This window comes from Cardiocondyla obscurior, linkage group LG02 (genome assembly GCF_019399895.1).
Source record: "Cardiocondyla obscurior isolate alpha-2009 linkage group LG02, Cobs3.1, whole genome shotgun sequence".
NCBI classification, from domain to species: domain Eukaryota; kingdom Metazoa; phylum Arthropoda; class Insecta; order Hymenoptera; family Formicidae; genus Cardiocondyla; species Cardiocondyla obscurior.
In genome coordinates this window covers 11,883,923-11,898,935 of record NC_091865.1, presented here as the reverse complement: position 1 = coordinate 11,898,935, position 15,013 = coordinate 11,883,923, and the positions used below count along the sequence as shown (strand labels likewise).

The following is a 15,013-nucleotide window of genomic DNA, read 5'->3' as shown; positions in this document are numbered from 1 at the left end:
GAGCCGTGAGAAAACACACTTGGATGCCTCGACGTCTTTATCTCGAAACCGATGTTCTCCGCGTGGCCGCGTATCCTCTCGTTTGCAGTAGCACGAGTCACATAGTCCGTTACCAACTCGTGATCAGGAGATTGATGGAGCGCTGTGATTAGTCGGCGCGCTAGTTTTATATAAAGATAGGATTTAGTTACGAAGAAAATATTTTATGTTAATACGTATTGGGTTTTATTCTTGGTTGTTTTACTGTTGTATTAATCTGTTCTCTGGTCATTATTACTAATAAAAGTTTGGTATTTAACAAAAAGTACAATCATAATTTATTAGGAATTATTAATTTAAAAAGTTTTTTATCCGCTGCACATTTTTTGTAATTCTTGTAGTTGTCTTCGAAGATGTATGGTACGTAATTTATTTAACGCTATTCTTTTTTCAAACGTTTGTACTAAAGGCTTTGTGATAATGTCTGTTATATGAACCAACGCACGTGTCCTAACTGCAAATAAAAATTATGTATATTTGTAAATTGTTATTTACTTTGTGAGATATTAGAAACTATTAATTAAATTAATTATGTTCTAGATATATGTATGTATAAATTGTCTAATAATGATACACGTACCAGCATTGTTGTGAATACTGGCCAAGACATCTGGATGATCTTTACACGTTTCAGCCATATCTTCTTCTTCTTGTACCAAAATTTTCGACAAATCTGTCATTGTCTACAATGTTACTTAATTACAATAATGTGCTTTCTTCCATTTACAGTTTTTTTTATTATAATATAAAAAATTAAATCTTACTCTTAAACATCTATCCGAAATTTCTGGTGTATGTACTATCTCTAATGGTATTTCCGTAGCCTCACCATTATCTGATTGAAAACAACTTAAAAAGATTTCTTGTTCCTTTAAAACAAAAAAAATATTTTATTATATATAATTTATAATAACAATTATTAATTAATTTTTCTTGTTAATGTAGAAACTAATAAAAAACAAGTATATATACCTTTGTGTCTTTGCCTTCTGAAAATACTGAAAATATTAAGCCCACAAAACTGTGATCCATTGTTTGATAAGTAGCTTGTGTCCTAACATCTGTGAAAATAAAAATTTAACATAAAAATTTTAAGTGCAAATTAGATGTTACTCAAACGTTTTGACAAAAGTAATACTTATAATACACACCAACGTGTGATGGACAAACTGTAATATGTGGATGCGAATGATACCATCCGAGGACGCGCATAGGTCGATTTAATTCTGTAGTTAATCGTTCAGCTTCGGCAGCTGCTTCCAATAATTGAACTGATGAAATCTCTACTCTGTCTTTCTTCTTATCTAGACGTCGTAAAATAATAACAGCTGATATTTTTGCTACTCCACAAGCAGACTAAAAAGAAGATAATTAATAATTGCTTACAATTGCTTCATTAGTTGTGTAAAAAATAATAAAAATTGAACATAAAGCATTTTTATAAAATTCTACTTACGTCACCAATGAGTAAACCCATTACTTCAAAGTTTTCTGTGGATAAAGCATGCTGCAAACATACCATGTAGACATCTGTTTGCAGCTCTACTTTACGTAATGGAAAGTTGTCCATTATTTATAAAAATATTAATCCTGTAAAAATAAAATATATAAATACAAATAAATTTATACTTATTATATCATTAATCAAATTAAATTTTATAATTTAATTTGAGATACTACAAGTAATACTCTAGACTTGAATTTTCAAAAAACAAAAAGCATATAAAATGCACATGAGAATAAACAAATATAAATAGTTCTCAGAAGCAAAAGTTTCTTAATCAGCCAAGGTTTTTTAATCAGACATTTATATATGACAAATAATGTAAGATAGTAACCTATGCATAACCTATACCAGTTCTGAATTGACACCCACGTATATGCCAGTTTGTCTGGTACTAAATTAAGTCTAATATATGGGTGGTCTTATATGAAGCCACAGTTCTGCCAGAACTGTTCTACCTTCTTGTACAGAGTATCATCATTCAAAAGGTAGGTTGTACCTACAGTACAACGAGTTCTAATGTATTACTTACTTTCAAATATTGTGTTTTCTATTCTAATAATATACTCACCAGTAGATAAACTGTGAAACAAGCTTATGAAATCCAGATAGGCAAAGTGCATCCGTCAAGCGTCAACGGGCGTTGCAGCCGTGGTTTAAGCGTTGATTGACAAATTTTACCCTAGAGTAGTTTCTCCGCATTCCTCTCGTTTCCTCGGTTCAATGATCTCTGACGATCTCTCTGGATTTTCCCCTTCGTCGCAGCTCAGCTCTACGTTTCACCACCACCTCGTTAATGTCGCGGTGCTGCTGTGGAATTGATAAGCGATTAATGAGAGCGATTACATTGGCAAACAAATGATATCTTTCCAAGTTCAATGACAACAATTCAAGAGTGAATTCTGCGATCGAATTACGAGTGTCTAATCGAACCGGTTTCGCCGTGACCCGTGAAATATTAGCTGACGGGGATTTATTTCAATTAATCTCGCTCGCAATCTATACTGTTTATATCGAGACAGCCCGTACAATCGGACGGCTGTGTGCATACATACATACCTCACTCTGCAATTTGCCGACGATGCGTGACGCACTTTGTACGATTTTTACGTCCAAGAACGGAAAATTTAGCGGGAGCGGACCGATCGCTAAACCGCCAGCAGTGGTCGCGGATTTTAGACGGGCAACATATGCACACTAGGCACAATGCCGTGTCCGTGTGTGCCCGTAGCGCCTGCTAACTCGGACGCAGAGAGCCCAACTCGGAATCGCGGCTTCCACGCGTATAGATATAGAGGCTCGTCCGTGTGAAACCAGCGTTTCGACTGCCGTTGGATAGAAAAAAAGGCCAGAACTATACACTGTCCTACTCTTTCGCGGCGTCGCCGGCAGTTATCACAGATTCGCTTCACACTAACATCGCCGAGTTATAAGATGAGAGCAGAAATATAAACTTAACAGTAAAATAAAAAGATTTTGTAATGATTTTATAATTAAATACGCGTAATTGCGGAGCGATTAACGACGCGTCCACACCCACGAGGCTCCGCAATTAGACTGACCGTCAGAGATTTCGGCGCGTAGAGAGAAAGATTTCGATCGCGAACGAGTTTAAATTTATTTAGAATTTTTGCCGATATGTGTATCGGTGAAACGCGCTTTAATGCGCGTAGCTATTATGCGATAACTCAATCTCACGTTTCTTGATTAAAACGAACGCCATCGATCGGATCGTTTATTGTTAATGAGCGGATTAAATTTCTACATATAATTTAATTGGCGGGGTTCGTTTTACACCGCGTATCTGAAAATCACTCGCGCGTGCTGGCCACTAAAGCTCTATTTGACTTTACGATATCGCGGATGAGAAGCGGCATGTCTAATTTTTATTCACAATAATCGTCGAAATAATTGAGTGGCTTTTTTGCACGTTATCACTCTCGCTTTCTACGGATTAACTTATTGTAAAACTGCGAACTCTCTTTTTCTTATACCGACAAATGTCAAAATAATTGCCTTTACGAGTATGCTTCGCGGGAAAAAAATTGTCCATAGCCGGTTAAATTATTTTCTTTTTTTAATATTAAAACAAACCATGCGCACGCTTTGCATCCGCTATTTTTCAAAAAGTTTGTTGTCAGCGGAATGAACGGCGCCAAAAAAGTGCGCATAACGGTAAAAATAAACGGGTCGCAATACAAAATTTTTCACACTCATTGGACACTCGCGGTATCATCCCCATGCCGACCAATTACAACCCTTCTCTTATCACCTGATAGGTGGGAACGTTTTTTCCCTAGTGCGCCAATTAATTACCCCCTCAACATAAGTACCGTTATCACGACCGCGCTACCCTCATTTTGCGCCTAAATGTAGTCGGGAACGGATGTGTAAAGGGGGGATAACTGTTCTCTACCGGAGTTCAAGTTTAAGTTCACGGTCACTTCGATGAGTCAGCGCCTTGAGGAGTAATAATTAAATAAAAGTTTCATCGACGATACATCAAGATACATCAAGATACATCAAGATACATCAAGATACATCATATTTCTTTTGTCAAGATCGAGGATTTAACGGAAGCGTCGTGGACTATCTTGCGAGCGATCTAATGCGCGATGAAGTATTATGTGAGTGAGTGTGAGTGTGAGTGTGAGCGTACAGTTTTGCGTTTTTGTATATTATACGGGGTGTTGTGTTTAAGTTATTATAAAACAAGGTCGCTTTTCTCGTGATCGGAATATTGTTTCGCGCTCTCGGGTTATAATTCGCGTTTTCAATTTATTTTTTAATTGATCGTTGTACAGCCCGGAGTATTCGTCGGTCCCTCGCGGAGTGTCGTTTTCTGTTTCGTTAGCCGTGACTGATAGTGCGTGCGCTACTGCACGCAATTCGGGAAATTGGCATCTGCTGCTTGAGATTCGCGTTACGCCGGATTGTGTGACGCGTATTTTAGTAGTTTTATAAGTCCTATTCGAACAATTTTTCCTTGTTTTATAATAATTTAAACTAAGTATGAGTGATATTGTAATAAAATGCGCGGTGAATATTATGTGAGTGAGTGTGAGTATGAGTATGAGTATGAGTATGAGTATGAGTATGAGTATGAGTATGAGTATGAGTATGAGTATGAGTGTGAGTGTACAGTTTTGCGTTTTTGTATATTATACGGGGTGTTGTGTTTAAGTTATTATAAAACAAGGTCGCTTTTCTCGTGATCGGAATATTGTTTCGCGCTCTCGGGTTATAATTCGTGTTTTCAATTTATTTTTTAATTGATCGTTGTACAGCCCGGAGTATTCGTCGGTCCCTCGCGGAGTGTCGTTTTCTGTTTCGTTAGCCGTGACTGATAGTGCGTGCGCTACTGCACGCAATTCGGGAAATTGGCATCTGCTGCTTGAGATTCGCGTTACGCCGGATTGTGCGACGCGTATTTTAGTAGTTTTAAAGTCCTATTCGAACAATTTTTCCTTGTTTTATAATAATTTAAACTAGGTATGAGTGATGTGTAGAATGCATCAAAATTTTTAACCACACCGGTCGTACTTACAGAAAATATTAAAAATATGTACAACCGACAGTCCGCAGTCTGTTTAAGTGGGACGGAAAATTTTTGTTGCATTTTACATTAAAAATTTATATTATATTATATCTTGAAAATGTCGGATCATACACAATTGGGTAAGTCGGATTTCGTACTACTTAAAATTATTTAAGACTCCGCGATGTTACCAAGAAGCGGATCTGCGATATATCTTAGCCGACGACGTCACGAAAGAACAGGACAGACAGTGTATAGGTCTGGCCTGTTCTTCTATCCGACGGCAGCTGAAACGCTGGCTTCACACGGACGAGCCTCTGTATCTGAACGCGTGGAAGCCGCGATTCCGAGTTGGGTTCTCTGCGTCCGAGGCATTAGCAGGAGCTACGGGCACACACGGACACGGCATTGTGCCTAGTGCGCGTATGTTGCCCGTCTAAAATCTGCGACCACTGACCGCCAGTGTATGCCGTAATCTACTGATACGTGTATACGTGGTGAATACGCACGCACGGCGCAATATAGAGACACACGCGTGTGTATACTCGCGATTGCTCGGTAACAATCCCACTTTTATCCGCATTGGAATTCAGTCAAAGGTGGTGTGATGCGCATACTGTAACACTCGAAGATGCCTGCAAACAGTTTTTTGTTATCGCGTGACAGAGCAAGTTGGCTGACTCTGAGGTTATGTCTCGTCGCGAGAGTGACTAGTGGCCTATAAATAAGGTAGTCGAAATCGGTGATAATTTGTGAATTCATGAATTACATTATTTCATACAGCACGACGCAATTGGCGACGATAACGGTGAAGGGCTCGTCGCGCTATGGTAGACAATCGAGCGCCTGTTAACACGGAAAATAAGTATCGTGCGGTAAATGCGGATCAAGACGACCCAAGGGAGACGCGCGTGAAAGCAAGAATGCCTTCGGAACTGAGGGCGATTAGCCTGGCCGACTGGATCACAGTCGTGGTCCTCTGCTTCGTAAATCTCATAAATTATATGGATCGTTTTACGATCGCTGGTGAGTGTCATTTTGGCCTGTGAATAACGTTGAGTTAAAGGATCGCTTTGACCAGCTATTTATAAAAGAAAGCTTAATTTGTTTATTGCAGGTGTGCTAACCAACATCAAAGATGATTTCCATATTACTAACGATAAGTCCGGATTACTGCAAACAGCGTTCATTCTGAGCTACATGGTGTTTGCGCCGTTATTTGGATACCTAGGAGATCGTTACAATAGAAAAGTTATTATGAGCAGTGGCGTATTCTTATGGTGCCTAACAACATTCGTTGGTTCATATATGAAAGTAAGTTTCTCTCTCTCTCTCTCTCTCTCTCTCTCTCTCTCTCTTTTTTTCTCTGCATCTTGTATTTAAAAGAAATCTATGTTAAAATATAAAAGTCTTATATTCCACTGGATGGAGAAATGCATCAATAAATCTATTTTTATTATATGTAATAATATATGAAGAATGTATTTAATTTTTGTAATTTGTTTCAGACATATGGATGGTTTCTATTCTTTAGAGCACTTGTTGGTATAGGAGAAGCTAGTTACTCTACAATTGCACCAACAATTATTAGTGATTTATTTGTAAAAGATGTGCGCTCTAAGATGCTTGCTTTATTTTACTTTGCTATTCCAGTTGGAAGGTACATTAATTATATATTACACGATTAAAGTACATATTTTTTAATCATTTTACATTATTGTATTTTTATATATTATTTCAGTGGCTTAGGATATATCATAGGAGGTGAAACAGCTCGTATTACTGGTCATTGGCAATGGGGATTACGTATTACTCCCATATTAGGTATTGTGGCGATTCTTCTACTGCTTACTGTAGTAAGAGATCCTATCAGAGGAGAACGAGAAGGAGGAGTTCATTTAACAAGTACTGCATGGTCGCGCGATATCAAGGAATTATTAAAAAAGTAATTGTCGTTAATATTATATTTTCTTAATTGTTTTAATATTATATTCTCTTAATTTTTTTCATAATTTGCAGTTAATACTACAATTTTTATATTATTGATATAATTTTTAGTTCAAGCTTTATGCTGTCTACTGCAGGATTTACCTGTGTGGCATTTGTCACTGGTGCACTGGCATGGTGGGCGCCAACGTATCTAGAATTAGGTTTTAAACTACTTCCTAATGGAATGAATGTTGATCCAGACGAGTATGTTTTTTTTTTTTTTAATACTTATTGTAATATGTTTATTACAAATCGTTATAAGAATATGTAATTTTAATTATTCTTATGTTTTAGTGTTTCATATAAGTTCGGATTGATCGGTATGTCATCCGGTTTAATAGGTGTACCTCTAGGTTCTACTATAGCACAAAAATTACGAGTTTATTGGCATCAAGCTGACCCTCTGATATGTGCTGTAGGTCTTCTCATAAGTGCTCCTTTATTATTCTTCGCTATGATTACTGCCAATACAAATCCTACTCTTTGTTATACATTAGTATTCTTTGGTCAGTTGTCATTAAATTTGAATTGGGCTATTGTAGCAGATATGTTATTGGTAAGTAATATGTAAAAAAATATTTTTTTATGTGATTATTTATATTTTATTCAATTTAACCATCTTTTATTATGTTGCAGTATGTAGTAATTCCCACAAGAAGATCTACAGCAGAAGCATTCCAAATACTTATTGCACATGCTTTTGGAGATGCAGGCAGTCCTTATCTTATTGGACTGGTATATAGATATAAACTGATTACTTAAATACACAATATTTATCAAAAATAATTATTAATCTCTTTTTTTTTTCTTTTTTTTGTTTTAGATATCAGAAGGATTAAAGTCGTTGTTATTACCAGCTGGTGTAGAAGGACATTCAAATGCTCACGACAATCAAAATATAGCTGTTGAGTTTCATAGTCTACAATATGCGATGTTTCTAACAATGTTTGTAGAAATATTAGGTGCTCTCTTCTTCTTCTTCACAGCATTGTATATACAAAAGGATAAGGCACTAGTCGACCTTGCTATCGCGGGTAAGTAAAATGATATATCTATAAATATTAGAGATAAAATTGATGCTTAAATAATGCACAATATTTTGCATGTCCGCAATTGAAATTACTACTAATACAGCTTGATATTTTACACATACATATTATGTATATGTACTAATAATGTTATACATTGATTTTTATGTATAAGATACGTTAATGCAAGTATAAATGTGGATTTTGGAAGAATAATTTTTTTATGTTTAGTGCTAATTATTATATAGAATTAAATATCGAGTAAAACATCGAGACCTGTGTTCACACGTTATTGCAAATGCAATACATACAAATATTAAAGTATTAAATGATAAAATACATCAAATTGATCGTTAATATAACATAATAATGTTATAGTGCTTTAACAAATTGACATATATGTGTTATCTTTTTGTAGTTTAGGCCGGGTTGGAATGTGAAATAAAAATTTGCAATTTTATTAAAACATTCTATTTTTACACAGTGCATGAATTGTTCGCGACTTTGGACTTACAAGCACAAGCTTTTGGACCAAAAATAAGGTAGTATACCTACCTTTATCAATTATCATATTGTTTAACACGTTAACATTAAAAAAAAAAATTTTTATTTTGTATTCCATCAGATATACATACATGAATATTAAATAATAATATCTGGTTATATAATGTTTTTTAACATTAGATGTATAATATATTTTTTTGAAAGGGAAAAACTAATTATATTGATCTTGATTTACAAATTATGCTTAACGTGTTAAAGAACACATGAAAGAAAGATTAATATTGTTCTTATAATATATTAATATATTAGTTTTATTTTTAAAAGAATACTTAATCCACAATAACATATTTAAACTTACATGCACGAAAATGGAACATATTATAAATAAACTAATAGTTATTTTTTAATTATCTATTAATTTTTTCTTGCAGTTTTTAGTAATTAATTAATACACGGGCTATCTCAAACATACCGTATGGAGCCTTTGAGGGTAGATAGAACTGATTAAAATAAATAGCAATGTCCTATACCATTTTGCAAAATTGTCGATATATGTATAGGACTTTGCTACTTATCTTAATCAGTTCTATCTACTCTCAATGGCTCCATACATATGTTTGGGACATTCTGTATATTTATTAATTATTTGTAATAAAAATTACAATACTAGAATTATAATATTTATTTTCTTACAATTTATATGTCGATTTATTCTATTTAAAAAATATGAGTACATTAATTTATTTATATGTTAATGTATATAGGTTAGAACATTCCACATACATTATTATGGGCGTAAGAAAAGTTTTATATTCTTATAATTAAAAAAGAAATTTCTAAATATATACTATATAAAATATTATGCCACGAAAATAATAAGACCTGCATTTTGCATAAAAACTTTTTATACCAAAGAAATATATTATATGTATATTTAAATTTTTTATTTTCTAATTTTATTTAATAATGAAGTTATACTTATATGTCCACGAATGGTTTTATATTCTTCTTATTGCAGTATTTTTCAGAATTGGACTATATTTATCGTAATCAATAAATGGTTTAGTTCGGAATGTGCATGTAGTTATTTTTTTTGATAACGTACAAACATCTTTCTTGCAGACAAATATCTAGATACTAAGAATAACGGTCAAGCTGAAACAACGCCTTTATAAATCATCATTGGGCCTCCTCTGATAATATGCTGTGTAACTGGTATATAATTTATTTTCATGATTTCATTATTATTTTTTCTTTTTCATTTTTTTTTGTTTTATTTGGTAATCAATTTAATTTGGTTTTTACGAATATTGCTTTTTTATTCTATAACAATTTACTGTTTTTCTAGATTCATAAATTACTTTAACACTATTTTAAGAGGAGATACGTATTTTGACATATACTTCTATGAAAAGATATGTGTTTCGTATTTATTAGATTATTTGTTTTATAGAAATATAAAATTACATTACATAAGTAAATTTTATGATAATTACTCAATATGGTAAATAGAACCACTCGTGAATATATTATATTGTTATATGAATTAAGTTATTATTTTTTAATCTAATTGTTACATTTATATTCGCATGTCAATGCAATTTTACAATTAAATTGATTATCAATTATCATTTCATATAATTTTTTTACATTCAATTTTATTAATTATAAAATTTTTTTTATTTACTATTTCGGAAAGTATTGATCTATTTTTCTTTTTTCTCTTTGTTTTTATGATTTATGTTTTTTCTAAAAATGCATGAGAGGAGTTTAAAGGAATATGGAACTTTTGTATTATTTGTATCGTCTTAAATTTATGTTTTTGGGTTGGATTCTAAATGGGATAAATGTGACAAATTAGTTATATCTTTCAAACACTTATAATATACAAAAACTATATCTCAGGTTTAATATCTCTTTAAAATTAACGATAGTAATTTAAAAAATAATTTTTTAAAGTATTAATTTATTTAGAGAGAAATAAAGAAAAAAGTACAACTACTTACTTACAATGATAATAAAATTTATTAATATTAAAACGACATGATATCATTTTAGACTGATAATGCTTGCCTATAAATCTATATGTGTGGAATGTAACACAACTAATAATTTTTAACTTATGTATATTTGTATATGTTATGTGGATATGGTACAATGTTGCATGTATGTTTTTCATTAATTAAATTTTAATTGGGTTAGAGTCAACATATAATCGATTTTATTAATGCAATCTAATTAGACATATGTTTTGTTTCGTAAATGTGTATTTTTATTTGATTGTGTGTTTTTGCTTTGCAAATTTATTGGTATATACACATAAATGTATTTATATTAAAAATTGAGTAGGTGGGAAGATGCTTTATACAATTTATGCTTGATGTTGCACAATATTGTTATTATACATTTTTCGTCATTTAATCCGCTGATTTTAGTATTACTAGACATTACAAAGAGCATGCTTTACACGCGTTATTTACTATTTATTCTTTCTTAAAAAAAGCTATTTTTTTTTAATGTAAAAGAAAGAAGAGTAAATGATGCACGCGAAGTTTATGATTTGTAATGTCTAATGTTATTTAAAAATATATTAATAACCGAATAAATAGTAATTTATTCTCAATTATAATTAAATAAAATTGGTAATTTAATCATGCGTCTCACATAGGTGGTTGAGAAATTCGACATAAATAAAGTGATATAATTTTATAGAAATGGTTGAAAGATTACTATAATATTATTTATCTATATTGGTTGTGTGTGTACTCCACTATTTTTTTTTATTTTAGAAATTATATCTATATCTTGTCATTACATGATCTGAGATCTTTCTGTTTAACATTAATAATATAAATACTAGTCATTTATGATTGAAATAATAACTAATATATACGTACACACTATATATAATACATAGAAATTAATCAATTTAAAAACGCATATGTTTTAAAAATTAACGATGTGATTTTTTCAACTTAATATTAATTTATATATCTCATGTTTATATTATTATACAATTAATACATAAATTGTTATTGTATATTTAGCTGCAGATTTTTGTACCTATCTGGATCTATATGCTATATAATAACGTTAATTAATAATTTATATTTATATTATTTTCAGGTGAAAGTCTTTCAGACTCAGTATGTATTTGCAACGACGCAGTTAACAGCGAATTACAAAATGATGCAAACACGATATTGGAAATTAACAGGCAAGAACCGCCTGAATAAACTTTGGAGGATCTTAATACTTTAGTAATTTAAATAAAACTGTTATGAATGTATGCATGAAATTATCACGCATAAATATGATTTAATTTTATAATATAAAGTGTGTCATTGATACAAAGACTTATGTATTATATGCAGAATGTATTTGCAAAGAAAGTTTTCATGTAATTATTGTGAAAAGTACTCTAAAAATAGAGAAAGAAAAAAAAGTTAGTTGAGGATACTACTGTTAATAATGTACAATAGATATGTGAATTAATAATATGAAGCTTTTCAAATCTAAATGAAGATGCACATATAAATTGTATAATATTTTTTTATGTTATATTTTTATAATTACTCATATTGCAAATTAATAATGTATTATCTAATGTATTGCGACATTATTACAGAATAGACGCACGTAAATTGTATGAAATTATAGTAAGGTTGTATTAGTAAATAATATATACATATATGTATAAGATGTGTAAGTATCTAAATCAAATATAGATATTTGATTAATTTAACTATATATACGTACTGCTTTAACATTAAACTGTAAAAAAAAAGGAAAAAAAAGTAACTACAATTCTTTAAAGAACATTTTCAACAATTACAATACTATGACACTTTTTTTTACATAAAATACAAAATATTATTCATAATGACTATATTGAGTTTAGATAAATTAGAGTTACGTGTAGGTAAAAATACTTCGATAAGCATAAGTATAAAAATACTATTGTATTTTGTCTCAAGACTAGAATATTTTTGTAGAATTATATAATAGTATTATACACTTTCAGTAGTCAATGTGAAATATTATAAATCGTTATAAAATTTATCTCTTTCTTTTTAGTGTCATGAGATACGAAATCTTTTCAAATATTTCAATATATGTACTCTTAATATTTATGACAAAAGCTACTACGTAATGCGAGTTTAAAATGTTTATATTTATTCAAAGTACAATATGATACTTTGTTATATAAAATATATATTAGAACATTATTAACACATTAACAATTTAATAAAATTTTATAAAAATGTTCTCTGTATTATTTTCGTGTTGATTTATATTTCATAGATTTATATTAATGGTTTGTTTCAAATTCGCGGATGTGTTAACTCTAAATTCAATTTCTTAAATTATCCTTTACATACAGAATACGCCATAGTATCATGTGCCTGCAGGTCGTGGTTGCGTTACAAATAAGCAGGCGAAGCTGGTATTTTTAATGGGAAGTCAAAGAGACTGCCTGAATAGAATAAGCTATCGGAGAGGGAAGCGACACTCGGTTTCTTTGATCAATAATGAAACTTCTCTTCACCTTTCTTCTCATTTTCTTTCTCTTTTTTTTTTTTTTTTTTACCTATCTCTTTCTCATTGTCTCTGCTCTTTTTCCATCAGCCTCGCTCGATTCTCACTTTACACTCTCCGCATACTCTTACGCACCTCCCTTGTCGCTGTCTTATCTTATACATTTTTAACCCTTACTCTCGCGTAGACAAGGAGAAAGACTCAAAGCGAGAGAACCAAGTTTTAACAACCCTTAAGATGTGCCTCCATCGGTCCTCTTTTCTCTAATCCACTCGGTGAGCCGTTCGCGCGTAAGCCTTTGTAGAAAAGGACTCGATAGCCTGCATCCTTCGAGGACCAGCGTCAAAGTTCGAAATCCATGAAAAATTTGGATATCTAAAACTGCTTTACGAGTCAATAAAAATATTAAAACTCTCTTTAATACAAAGTATATCACATTTATTAAAAAAATTATTTTTAATATATTAAAGAGAAGTATTATTAAATCAATAGAAACCTATATGACTTGTTATAAAAAAATATAACGATAAATATATTCAACTTAGAAAATAATAAAAAATATTAATATTTGCGACACGATTTTTCTTACAATTTTTTTTTTTTAGACGTCAGCTCGTAGCGGATGGAGCAACCGAGCAAGACCGACTTTTCGTCGTCCCTCCGCAATTTTTCCGAACAGCCCTATGTCCGATGATGAAGACAGTGGAACACGAAGTAACGTCGAGAGGGGAAGCATCGGAGTGATGTTGGCACAAAGAAAAGCGCGGGGGGGTGAAGGAGGATAAGGAGAGGCCACCGCGGTGTGGGATAATGCTTAACAAGCCGACTTGAAAGGACAGCCGCCATTTTGAGTCAATACTTGAAAGTCTTTGCTCATTAAGAATATTTTACATCCCACCTTCCACACGCTACGCGAGCTCGGCCGACGTCGCTGTTGCCTTCCTATAACCGACGCCATCTCCGCTTTTACTTTCTCGCTCCTACGCCGGGACTTTCTTTTTCCACCGGCCCTTTCTTACCCTCGAGCTTCGAGAGCCGTTCTCCTCCTCCTTCTTCTTTTTCTCATTCACTTTCTCGTCTTCTTCCTTCGCCTCGTACAAGGGCTGCACCCTCGAAGATGGAAGTTATTTACGCGGCACTCCACGCTCCACCGTCGCGACCCCGTAGCCGAACCCTCACCCCTGCCGTTTCGATTTGGTCTCCCCTTTGCCACGCTAACACGGTGCCCCCGCCTCATCACCCTCGTCTTCGCCCTCATCGAGCATGCAGCAGCCACTGGGCAAGGTAGGGTGGCCAGCACCAACCCCGCATCCTCGTTCTTTCGACGGGGGATGGAGAAATCTCCGAGTTCGCCATGGGGCCCACCTTCGCGCTCCCTTCCAGCAATGACGGGTAAACACCGTCCCATCTCGCAGCGTTTTTCCTAATTCCTACCCAATTTCGCTTTTAGCATTTCAATTTCTACCTTCCTCCCTCTCTTTCCTCCGATTTCCCCTGTCCGCCGCGTCGGAATGACGGATTATCGTCGGACGGCCGAGAGCTCGCCGGGGGGAAAGAATTTTGTGGGCGAAATAGATGAGCGAAAATGACGAATAGCTCCGCACGATGGATGAATGTTTATCGCGAATTTGGAACAGGTCTCTTAAGATATTCACCAATTTATTTTATATCCGTTTGTTAACAACGCGCACCGTTGTGTCAATCTTCGCACGGCAAGCGATTTCTTACGCTTTGTAAATTTTGAATTTAAGTAATTGTACTTGAAGATGTGATGATCGTCTGCGATATAAAGACGCAAGAGCACATGTGATATTTACTACGAATCTAAAATACGTAGCTCAAGATTTCTCTAATATTAAATAAAAGTATTGA

At 33.1% G+C, this 15,013-nt stretch overlaps 2 protein-coding genes across 5 annotated transcripts; one reads left to right on the top strand and one right to left on the bottom strand.

Annotated features, from left to right (window-relative positions):
* Nucleotides 1-201: 201 nt before the first annotated feature.
* On the bottom strand, nt 202-2,817 carry LOC139108966 (lys-63-specific deubiquitinase BRCC36). 3 transcript variants are annotated; one of them, XM_070667701.1, is made up of 9 exons: nt 2,603-2,817; nt 2,115-2,353; nt 1,878-2,042; nt 1,496-1,629; nt 1,191-1,395; nt 1,012-1,100; nt 804-908; nt 620-722; nt 202-493 (listed from the first exon to the last, which is right to left on the bottom strand). In XM_070667701.1, the coding sequence occupies exons 4-9, from the start codon at nt 1,607-1,609 to the stop codon at nt 348-350; spliced, it is 762 nt and encodes a 253-aa protein (XP_070523802.1). In that variant the 5' UTR covers nt 1,610-1,629; nt 1,878-2,042; nt 2,115-2,353; nt 2,603-2,817; the 3' UTR covers nt 202-347. The 3 variants fall into 3 exon arrangements, with proteins under 3 accessions (XP_070523802.1, XP_070523784.1, XP_070523793.1); XM_070667683.1 differs by lacking the exon at nt 1,878-2,042 and having other exon boundaries at nt 2,603-2,812; XM_070667692.1 differs by lacking the exon at nt 1,878-2,042 and having other exon boundaries at nt 2,115-2,350; nt 2,603-2,812.
* Nucleotides 2,818-5,454: 2,637 nt separating this feature from the next.
* Nucleotides 5,455-12,878, top strand: Spin (Protein spinster). Of its 2 annotated transcripts, none has more exons than XM_070667617.1 (10): nt 5,455-5,768; nt 5,865-6,107; nt 6,199-6,395; nt 6,590-6,741; nt 6,823-7,026; nt 7,140-7,274; nt 7,365-7,626; nt 7,707-7,805; nt 7,894-8,104; nt 11,729-12,878. In XM_070667617.1, the coding sequence occupies exons 2-10, from the start codon at nt 5,909-5,911 to the stop codon at nt 11,836-11,838; spliced, it is 1,569 nt and encodes a 522-aa protein (XP_070523718.1). In that variant the 5' UTR covers nt 5,455-5,768; nt 5,865-5,908; the 3' UTR covers nt 11,839-12,878. The 2 variants fall into 2 exon arrangements, with proteins under 2 accessions (XP_070523718.1, XP_070523726.1); XM_070667625.1 differs by adding an exon at nt 9,725-9,817 and having other exon boundaries at nt 5,456-6,107.
* The last annotated feature ends 2,135 nt before the right edge of the window (nt 12,879-15,013 follow it).